The 10,588-nt window shown below is 52.2% G+C and overlaps 1 protein-coding gene across 4 annotated transcripts in view; it reads left to right on the forward strand.

Annotated features, from left to right (window-relative positions):
• The window catches only part of FGR (FGR proto-oncogene, Src family tyrosine kinase), a 17,563-nt gene that overhangs the window by 2,451 nt on the left and 4,524 nt on the right, over positions 1-10,588 (forward strand). The window contains exons 1-6 of one of the 4 annotated variants that reach the window (XM_015557291.1): positions 3,548-3,780; positions 4,284-4,346; positions 5,373-5,605; positions 6,088-6,190; positions 6,979-7,077; positions 10,441-10,544. In XM_015557291.1, the coding sequence (XP_015412777.1) occupies positions 5,386-5,605; positions 6,088-6,190; positions 6,979-7,077; positions 10,441-10,544 (526 nt within the window). In that variant the 5' untranslated portion in view covers positions 3,548-3,780; positions 4,284-4,346; positions 5,373-5,385. Of the gene's footprint in view, positions 1-3,547; positions 3,781-4,283; positions 4,347-5,372; positions 5,606-6,087; positions 6,191-6,978; positions 7,078-10,440; positions 10,545-10,588 lie in introns of those variants that run through there. The other 3 variants (XM_015557292.1, XM_006777474.2, XM_006777475.2) reach the window with 3 other exon arrangements.

A 10,588-nucleotide genomic window follows, 5' to 3' on the forward strand; every position in this document is an offset into this window, starting at 1 on the left:
TCTAGGTGACTGGTTGGTGACGAAGTGCCGTGGGGCTGAGAGCCCGGAGGCCTGAAGCCTGAGGAGAAGCCGGAACTCTTGCAGGATGGTGGTTTCCTGCGGCTGCCCAAAGGCCCAGTTCCCTTTTGGTGAAATCCCCCAGGCAGCTGTGCCAGCTCAGGCCTCCCCCTCCCCCTGGGAACCTCTCCTTCTCCTCAGCCCTGCGACTCCTCCTCCCTCAACCTGGAAGTGCTTGCAGGGGCTCGACCGCACTTGATGTTCAGAAGCAACCTCATGAGGTAGCGATTTCTATTCCTATTTTCTAGGCAAAGAAAGTGCAGCTCAGGAAGGTGAACTGGCTGACGTGCCCAATGTCTCAAGCTAGCTGTCATGCCGGGTAGAATTTGCCCCTAAACTTGTCTTCAGATCCTACAGATACTTGGCAGAGGTTGGGGGGGAGGGAGGGGAGGAGGGGGGAGAACAGGACACCCTGGCTCTATGTCACAGCCCTGACCTGGCTTTGGGAAGCGTGGCCCTCAAGAAGGGATGTGTAGGCCTCGGCTCCATGTCCAGGAGTAAGGGTGGGAGGGAGGCAAGCTCCGGGCTGGTGGCCAGCTGCCATACGATATGGCAGGGGCTGGTATGTGCAGGTGGCCAGGGGCTGGGAAGGAATGATGACGTGCTCCTGCCCAGTCTTTGGAGGACACAGCCACGGTTCCAGGAACAGAACTCTGGGCCTGAATGTATAGCCCTGGCTTCGCATCCCCGGTCTGGCTGTTTGACCTCGAGCAAGTCACTTCCCCCTACACACACACAAGGTGGGGTGGTGGGAGGGGGCCTGATGAGTGGTCCCGGGGGCACTCAGCTTGGAAGCTTGTGGCTCTCAGCCTCACTTAGCCGCTGCACACTGGGCAGCGGGCACATTTCGTCAAGCCTGCCCAACAACCGCACAGACGGCACAGGTGCGCAAACAGGTTCGGAGGGCTCATGTCTCTCTTCAAGGTCCTGCAGTTGGGTAGGGCCACACACAGGAAATGTTGAAAGTCAGACCTCAGCTCTGACATCCACAACCTGATTTCGGCTCAGACGAGCCTCTGGTAACTGACTCCTGTCAACCAGATGTTCCAGAGGCATATTTACGAACAGAATCAAGTCCCTCTCTGCAAAACAGGGGTGATAATAAAAGCCCCTTCCTGGGGTCACTAAGTGAGGTCATGCGTGGGCATTGCTTGGATCAGCACCAGGCACTGAATAGGTGTTCAGTAAAATCGCATTTTTAAACGGATAGTCATCGCCTCCCAGACTCCTGGGGAGCCGGATTGCTTTCCAAAGATCCCTTTCCCTTTCGTCTCTGTCTCTCTGCTTTTCATTTCTGTCTGTTTCTCTTTGTTTCTCCTGGCATGAAGTGCTGGAGCCGGCTAGTGCTGGCTCTGGGGAGCTCAATCTGCCGATCTCTTCCCAGCCCAGCGTTCAGGAAGTCACTTCAGTAACCTGCACTCAGCCATGGTGGGAGTATTGACACCGTGGAAATCAGCAAAGGCTACAAATCAGGGCCTCTTCTTTTTCCTTTAAGAGTCGGTAGACCAGCACATCACTCTGGGATTCTCTTTGTCTCTCTGTGTTTATGTCTTCCTGTGTCTCTCAATCTCTTGTCTTTTCTTTTTTTACTTCTCCCCATTTCTTCTGAGGCAGTCACATGAGTGTGGTCACATGCAGCGTGGCCCTCTCACTGCCTGGGGCCACGCAGATGTCACACACTGTGCCCCACACCCTCACCCCACATCCTCCAACCCCCTCAACATACTGGTGCCCAGAGGGTCAGGCTTAGCCCCGGGCCCTGGTCCCCTTCAGGTCTAGAGTGAAAGCCCTGAGAGCTGACCCCGCTGCCTGTTGCCCATGGTGTCGGATCCGCCGCGGCTCTTCCTCAGCCCACAGAGCCCTCTGCCTCCTTCTCAGTGGCTGACAGTGTCTGATCCCTACCCTATTCCAGCCATGCAGGACTTGGGGGTCCCCTTAGGCTGATTTAAAATCATTGTGGTAACTATGTGGCAACATGGTAACTATGTGGGGACCCCAGAGGTTGTATAAGTTTGTGTCTTTTAGATATTTTTGGAAGGAAGGGGGAAGGGTAGAAAAGAGAAAGGAGGGGGGAGGGTGGGAGGGAGAGGGGGCGAGAGAGACAGAGAGAAACATCAATGTGAGAGAACCACATCAATTAGTTGCCTCTCACATGGTTGAGGTGGAGAACCTGCAACCCAGGTACATGCCCTTGACCGGGAATTGAACCCATGACCCATTGGTGCGTGGGCCGATGCTCTAACCACTGAGTCCCGCTGGCCAGGACTATGTTTGTCTCTTTTGCACAAGGGAGTTCTGTGTGGGTCTGCCATCTGGAAGGGCTGTGTGTTCCTATGGGGCTCCATGCATCTGTGAATGCTTGTAGGAATGGCTGTAATTTTCCAGGTCTGTGACCAGCCAATAGAAAAAAGTGACTCTGATCTGGAGCCAAATGCCAGGATATCAACTGTGTGACCTTAGGCAAGTTTCTAAACCTCTGTGCCTCAGTTGCCTTATCAATAATAAGATTGTTGTAAGAATAAAATGAGCTAATATATGTAAGATATGTAAGCTGTTTAATGCAGTGGCTGGCACATAGTGCTATATATTCTATACATGCAATTCTTATGGAGAGGCTGTGTGTGTGTGTGTAGGTTGGTGAGGGCTGGAGGTATGTGTATATGGGGGTGTGGGTATCCTTGAAGATGTGTCTGTGAGTGTGTGTGTGTGAATCTGCACAGAGGAGCTCAGAGTCTCTGCATGAGGCGCCGTGTATAGCTGAGAGAATGTGTGTGTGTCGGGAGAGCTGTGTGACTGAGTATTGGCCCTGTGTGCTATCTGAGACACATGTGTCTTCCGGTGAGAAGACCTCCATCTCATCCTGTAACCCTTGTTTTCATCTTACCTCCCATCTGTCCTCTCGGTGCCTCAAATCCCTGGATGCCATTCCCAGCTCCATTCTCTCCCTGGCCCTAACCAGCCCTGCAACATCCTGGAGCCTTTCAGACTCCATGGTTTTGTCCCAGGGGAAGGGTCCCGAGGTGAAGACCTCTGCAATGGCTTAGTGAACAGGGGCTATTTTAGGTTTCTCACCACAGCCTGCCTCACAGTTCACCACAGGGGTGTCAGCCCCCATCCCCCCTTCCACAGGAGAACAGTTACAGTGAAGGGTGAGAGGGGTGGTAGCGCTGGGGTGGGGACCGGGGCACTGATGTGACAGAGTCATTGGCTGGGCAGCTGGACCTGGTGGATCCAGGAAAGCTTCCTGGAAGAGGTGAGTGATGCTTGGTAAGAGGGGCGGGACCCATAAGGGGAACTGGATTTGGGGGTTAAGAACAGCCAAGCAGGGGCCCTTGGGCCCCTCTGGGGAAATCAGGGTTCACTGTTGGCCCCACCCTGAAACTCTCCATTCCTCTCACAGCTTAGGAAACGGGGTGCTGTCCCCAGCAGTTCCTCTCTGAGTGTTGCAATGCCAGGGTTTCTGGTGGGGTGTGGGGAGCCCTTGCTCAATGACCTGCTAGTCTGTTGCTCAGGGGACACAGTTACCCGGAGAGGCTAAGCCATTGATGGGCTCCCCAAGGGACCCTGGTAGCCCTGGCTTCTGATGGGGTATTTCCTTGATATGGGGTAGGAGCTGGCTCTGGAGATGGGTGTCCACCTTTGCTCGGCCACCATTTGTGACCGGTAGCCGTGGGCTGCTGGGGTCTACCCAGCCCAGGCTGTGAGCAGAGGCAGCTTCCAAAGGTGAGTGACTGCTTTTAGGAGACAGTGACTGGCAGCCAGAGAATGAGCCGAGCGTGACTTGATAGAAATCCAATTAGAGGAATGGGTCTAACACTAAAATATGAGTGTCGGAGTGTCTGAATCTGTTTGCTTGAGAGGCAGCCTGTGTGTGTGTGTGTGCACGCACGCTACTATGCATCAGTTTGGGCTTGTGCAAGAGCTTGAGTTGGTGTGTTGCAGGTGCATGCTGAGAGTGTGTGAGCGTTGCTGGTGTGTGCGTGTTACTGTATGAGGTGGTATGTTGGTGCATCAGGTGGATACGAGGGTGAGGGAGTCCGTGTGGGCGGTGCGTCCTGTGTGAGGGGGACTGTAAGTGCCAGGGGCAGTGGGAAGGAAAATGAAGGCAGAGGTCACGCGGGGGCAGAGCCCAGGCCTCTGGCTTCCTGAGGAGGCAGGAGCTAGCAGCTGGCTTGCAGGAACATTGGCAGAACCTTCATCTTCCATGTCCTTCTGTCTCCCCTCAGGTCTCTGGCCCCTCCCAAGGACCATGCTGCAGCCCCACTGACCGCGGAGTAGGGGCCTGAAGGGTGAGTGAGGAGGGAGGGGACTGATGGCTCCCCATACGCAGGAACCTTCCCCCAAGACTCATCGACTTTGAGGGCTGGGAACTCGGGCAGGGTAGCCTTCCTGGGCCCCACAACTCCTCACAGACCCCTCCTCCTACAAGGGCCCTGTTGCTAGGTAACAGATGGGGGAGCCAGAATGAGGCAGCTTGAGAAGCCAGAGGCTGGACCTGAGACAGGAAATGGCCTTGATCCCCTCTGCAGGGAATCTCCAGGTGCAGGCACACAGCCCTCACACACTCAGTCACAAGCACATATCCATGCCTAACATGCACACACACAGAGACACACAGACATTCACACATACTTCCACAGAGCCTCACACACAGACACACGCATACACTCCCACACAGGATGTGCACATGGTAATGACACAGAGGCACCTACTCACACAGACCTGCATGCACAGGAACACACACAAGAAACACGTACATATGTACACACTCACAAGACACGAGCACTCACAGAGCCATACATACACAGATAGGTACATGCACTTACATACACAGACACTCACAAAAGGCTGCACACACACATAGATGCAAACCTACAAACAAACTCACAAATTCTTAGAGACACACAAAAGACACACACACAAGTGCTCTTCAGGAGTCACAGAAATACAAAATACGGAAGCAATAGGAGGCAAAAATATATAAATAAGCACAGGAACATTGGGAAGCAGAAAAGCAGCCCCACTGAGAATACACATTCTCTCTGCAAACACACTGAGGCAGCTGGTAGTTAGAGCCAGTGGTAGACCTGCCCACCTCTATCCCTCACGACGGGGGAGCCCCTACCCCAGACCTGAGAGGGAAAGCTGCATGCTTGTGGCAGAGCCATCCGCTAGGCAGCTGGACCTGGTGGTGCGTTATGTGTGTGTGCAGGTGCGCACAGGCATGCATGCATATGTGCGTGAATGTGTGTGTACGTGAGCACATGCATGTGTGCATATGTGCATAGGGTGGCCTATCTGCCCCCATTTTTTAACAGGGCACCTGGAATGGGCTGTGTGTTTTGCAAGAAGGTGGAGCCAGGGCCCAAGGAGGCTGTTGGCCTGGAAGGGGACTTCAGGAGCTACGGGGCTGCAGACCGCTATGGCCCTGACCCTACTCAGGCCCGGCCTATGTCTTCCTTGGCCCATATTCCCAACTACAACAACTTCTCCCCTCAGCCCACCAGCCCCGCCTTCCTTGATGGGGGCACCATCAGGGCCATCTCAGGTGAGTCCAGTCGCTGGAGGCAGGCACGGCCTAGACTAGATCCTGGAGAAGGGACGGTGTGGACTTGTCCTTGGGTGCCTCCAGTATAGCACGAGAAACATGGCCCTGCCTTCAGCGTGTGCTCTGAGGAAATACGTACAGCTCTACCCTCAGGAAACCCAGTCTGAGGGGGAAACATAGCTTTGTCCCAGTCTGAGAGAGGGACCCTTAAGACCCTGCAAAAGGGAAATCTTCTTGGTGGGGAAGAGGAATCAGTGATCTGGCGACTTCCCAGGTTGGGAGGGATGGGCTTGAAGGTGTGTGTCCTGAATCCAAGATGCAAAGCCTGAACTGGAAATCCATGGGACTCCAGAGGCCTTTGGGAAGCAGGGCGCAGCAGTGGGGAGGCACACCGCCTGGCTGGGGATCAGGACTTCAGGGAGGCAGCCCCTCGGTGCCCCCCATCCTGTGCCCTACCCTACTGAGGAGCCCTGACTCTGCAGGGCCTGGGGTGACCCTGTTCGTTGCTCTGTATGACTATGAGGCCCGGACGGAAGATGACCTCACCTTCACCAAGGGCGAGAAGTTCCACATCCTGAACAACACGTGAGTAACCAGGCCACTCAGCTCAGGGCATGGCCTGGATTGGGAGCAGGACTCAAAGAGGAATTCTACCTGGTCCCTGTCCTCAGAAATCTCCAGCCTAGTTGGAGACACAGACACATGGCAATAACAACCCTGGGTGATTGCTACTATGTGAGGGGAGCATGAGGAGCTATGGGCACAGAAAGAATACCAAGCATGGTCTCCAGGGTGGTGGTGGTCAGGGCAGGCCTCCTGGAGGAGGTGATTTCTAAGCTGAGACTAGAGAAATGAATAGACCTTGAAGGGAGAGGTGAGAAAAGAAGAAGAAAGAGAGAGAATGAGAATAAATGATGACTTCTGGAAACTACCAAGTGGTTTGGTCTAGGTGGATCATAAATAATGAGGTGCGAACAGAGAGAGCAGAGGCTGAGGGGTGTGTGGGAGCATATCTGCAGGGCTTCCAATGCCATGTTGAGGAGTCTGGATTTTGTCCAGAAGGAAATATGTGGCCACTGGGGGCGGGGTTCAGTGCGGAGTGACCTAGTTAGCTGTCCCATTGCCTACCCAAACCCCAGCCCAGCACTGGAGCCAGAGGAGAAAGTCAGAAGGCCCCGATGTTCCCAAACACATTCCTCCTGCAGGGAACAGTCTCCTGGGACAGTTGTAGTGGCTGGGGTCAGAACAGACAAAAGCCCTGGGGTGGGGGGGGTCCGAGGTAAGGAGTTGGCAGGTTCAGTCTCCACCTGGGCCTTTGTGTGGCCCTGCCTGGCCCCAGGTTGCTGCTGACACCCCCTGTTTTGTGCCTGCAGTGAAGGTGACTGGTGGGAGGCCCGGTCCCTCAGCTCTGGACAAACTGGCTACATCCCCAGCAACTATGTGGCCCCTGTGGACTCCATCCAGGCTGAAGAGTGAGTAGTGGTTGAGAGGAGATCAGCCCTATAAACAGTATTCTGAAGGTCAGACTCAAGGTCACCTCTTGGGCAAGCCACAGCTCCGCACTATCTCCTTATCTATAATCCTATAAGGTCATTGTGAGAATAAAAGAAGATAATAATTATGATAGTAATAGATGATACTTATCTAGCATGTACTATGTCCTGGACACTATTCAAAGTGCTTTCCGTGTATTAATGGAGTTAGGAATTAATATTATTCTGTTTTACAAATGAAACTAAGGCAGAGAGAAGTTAAATATCCTGCCCAAGACCTAGCTGGTTTGGCTCAGTGGATCGATGTGTTTCTCTCACATTGATATTTCTCTCTGTCTTTCTCTCTCTCTTCCACTCTCCCTAAAAATCAATGGAAAAACATCCTCAGATGAGGATTAACAACAACAACAAAAATATCCTGCCCACGTTCACATAGCTAGTAAGTAGGTGGAGCTGGTGTTTGAACCCAGATCATCTGGCTGCATTTGCTGAGCATTATACATATTGTCTCTCAGTGATAACAACAGTGCATGGGTTTTAAAACATTGCAAACTGCTAAACAAATGTAAGGGAGTATTACTTAGAATTAATTCTACTAAGGAGGCAGGGAATTATTCACAGAATACCTTTATATACCTGAGATACTACTATAGGTACATTACCTACCTTGATTACTTCTCACACTATTGACATTACTATTATCCCCATTTTACAGGTGAGGAAACTGAGGCTCATTAAACTTAAAAAAAAATCTACACACACATATATGAAAAGGAAAGATTAGAGAGACTGCAAAGTGAGAGTTAGCAAGATTGGTGACTGATTTGCCATTGGGACATGGAGAGTGGGCGGAGTCAGGGTGGCCCAGTCTTCTTGAGAAATTGGGTGGGTGGGTGATGGTGCCATTTGCTAAAGTGGGAACGTAGGAGCGGGTCGGTTTCTAGGGTGGACTTGTTGGGTTAAGTTTCATGGGTGGGAATAACCAGCTGGAGGAGACGACCAGCAAGTAGATTCGGTTGTACTTTGCATGAGAGGTGTCCAGCCCATGCCAAGCCACGCCAAGCCCCAAACTGGTCCAGAGGAAGGGGCATCTTCTAATTGGCACTAGGCTCTTCGTTTGTTTGCTGTGGCTCTTGCCTCTGGCACCCCTGGGGCTGGGGTGGAAATGTGGGACTCTTCAGAGTGGAGATGATAATTAAAGCTGTGTAGGAGGAATGTGAGAGATTGGCCCTAGGACCCAACTTTGAAGAAAGCTGCTCTTGAAGGAGAAGGTGCCGCTGGAAAACCAGGCCTGGCCATGTCAGAGCGGCCAAGAGCGTGGAGGAGAGGTTTCAGGAAACAAGAGAAATGAGTACCAGAGGCTTCCACTGGATTTGGCAATGGGGGTGACCTTTGTGAGACATGTCCGTGTGAAGTGGGGTGAAGGCCAGACTGCAGAGCCTAGGAAGGAGTAGGAGGTGAGGAAGTGGAGACCCAAGTGTGAAGTGCTTTTTCAAGAGAAGAAAAGGTGAGAAATATAACAATGTTTATGGCAAGATAGGGCTTAGCCCCGCCCCCATGGCTCGGTGGTTGAGCATCGATCTATGAACCAGGAGGTCACGGTTTGATTCCTGGTCAGGGCATGTGCCTGGGTTGTGGGCTTGATCCCCAGTGGAGACATGTGGGAGATAGCCGATCGATGATCTCTCTCATCACTGATGTTTCTCTCTCTCTCTTGTCCTTTCTGAGATCAGTAATAATAACAGCAAAAAAGATAGGGCTTAGAACACTTTCCTTTAGAGAAGGAAGAAATGTAGGCATATGTAGAGGTTGGTGGGATGGAGGCTGCTGATGGGGGCTGGTTGGTGGGAGAGTCGTATTTCTGAGCAGAGGGGTGTGGACAGGGTCCAGAGCTCAAGTGGAGTGAGGACTTGGTCTGTGAAGGTGGTAGGAGGCATGGAGAGGAGGGGTGATGACGCAGAAGATGAGAGGTGCGAGGTGCGTGGGCTTCATGCTTGTGTCCACATCTTGGGGGCAGTGTCCCGAAGCCCTGAGAGGCAGAGGCACTCAGTGCAGTGTCGCTGTTAAGAATAGTGTGGTGGTTAAGAGTGCAGGCCTTAGAGCAGACAGCTCGGGTTCCTATTCTGGCAACACAGCTTAAGAGCCTGTGGCTTTGGGCAAGTTGCTTAACCACAAGGTGTCTCAATTTCCTCATCTGTCTAATGGGAATTAATAATAGTACTTACCTCACAACCTTGTTATAAGAATTAAATGAATACATGTATGTATTAAGGCAGAGCCTGACACAAAATAAGTGCTGTTGTTATTACATTAATTATTAAGGAAGTAGCTAATGTCATAGGTATGGGTGGGGGCAGGGCTCTAAAATAACTTGAAAATGTGTCTTGTCTACACAGTCCTTCAACAATTCTTTCCTTCCCCTTCCTGCCTACCCTCCTGGACATTTCATTTGCCAATGCCTTACCCTGATCCCCAAAATGTGCCTAGTACCCAGGTGTGGGATGACAATTTTAGAGTTCACAGAGACTGCCACCTTCCTTGATTTGAAAACGATGCTTCTTTTAATTGAGCCCAAGATGGTCATGGGCCAATTTTGTGATCAAATGACATCTTATTCTTCTATGGGACCTGTGGTCATTTCATCTCCCCACAGTTGGCTTGAGGCTACAATTCAGTCCCCAAAGAACATCCCAGAGAGAGCAGGAACGCTTGAGCTCTGAAGTTGAAGTTGAGATTTAGAACAATATTCAAATTTAAGAGAGTGGAGGAAAGGCAGCAGTCAGAAGCATGCAGGAGCAGGCAGAAAGAGGGGAAGAGAAGCAGGAAAGAGTTGTTCTGGAAGCCAAAGGAGAAAAGGGATTCCCGGTGCATGTGGGGAGAGGGATCTGAAGGATTCCCTGGGTGGTGTGGGAAGAACTAGTGTGGGCTGCAAAAGATTTCCAATACAGCTCATTGCAGGCCTTGCAGGGGGTCACTGCTCCTCTCCCAGCCGCAAGCTCCTCATCTGTAAAATGAACTTCTGGAGGAGCAGTAATGAGAAGGACTAATGGACTGGTGGCACCCTGATGAGGTCATTGGTGACTGGGGTTCTAGCAATTTTAATTCAAGAGGAACCCAGAGAGTGGAGAGGAGAAGCCTAGCCGTTATTGGGCACCCACTGTGTGCCAAGCATTCAAATTCCCCTTTTCTGTGAACCTCAGACCCAGGCTGTGAAGCAGGTGTATGAGCCCCCTTTCGGGGATGAGGACACTGAATCTTGGCTTGTGAGGTGACTTCTCCCAGGAGGCTGACTTGGGAGTTGAACTGGGTGTGTAGCTGACGCTTGCCGGCCCTTCCCTGCAGGTGGTACTTTGGAAAGATGGGAAGGAAGGATTCCGAGAGGCAGCTGCTCTCCGTTGGCAACCCCCGGGGAGCCTTCCTCATTCGGGAGAGTGAGACAACCAAAGGTGGGGACTGTGCCATGGCTGGCCCTGGACCTGGACAGCCTAGC

The sequence above is a fragment of the Myotis davidii genome, unplaced genomic scaffold, assembly GCF_000327345.1.
Source record: "Myotis davidii unplaced genomic scaffold, ASM32734v1 scaffold149, whole genome shotgun sequence".
NCBI lineage: Eukaryota > Metazoa > Chordata > Mammalia > Chiroptera > Vespertilionidae > Myotis > Myotis davidii.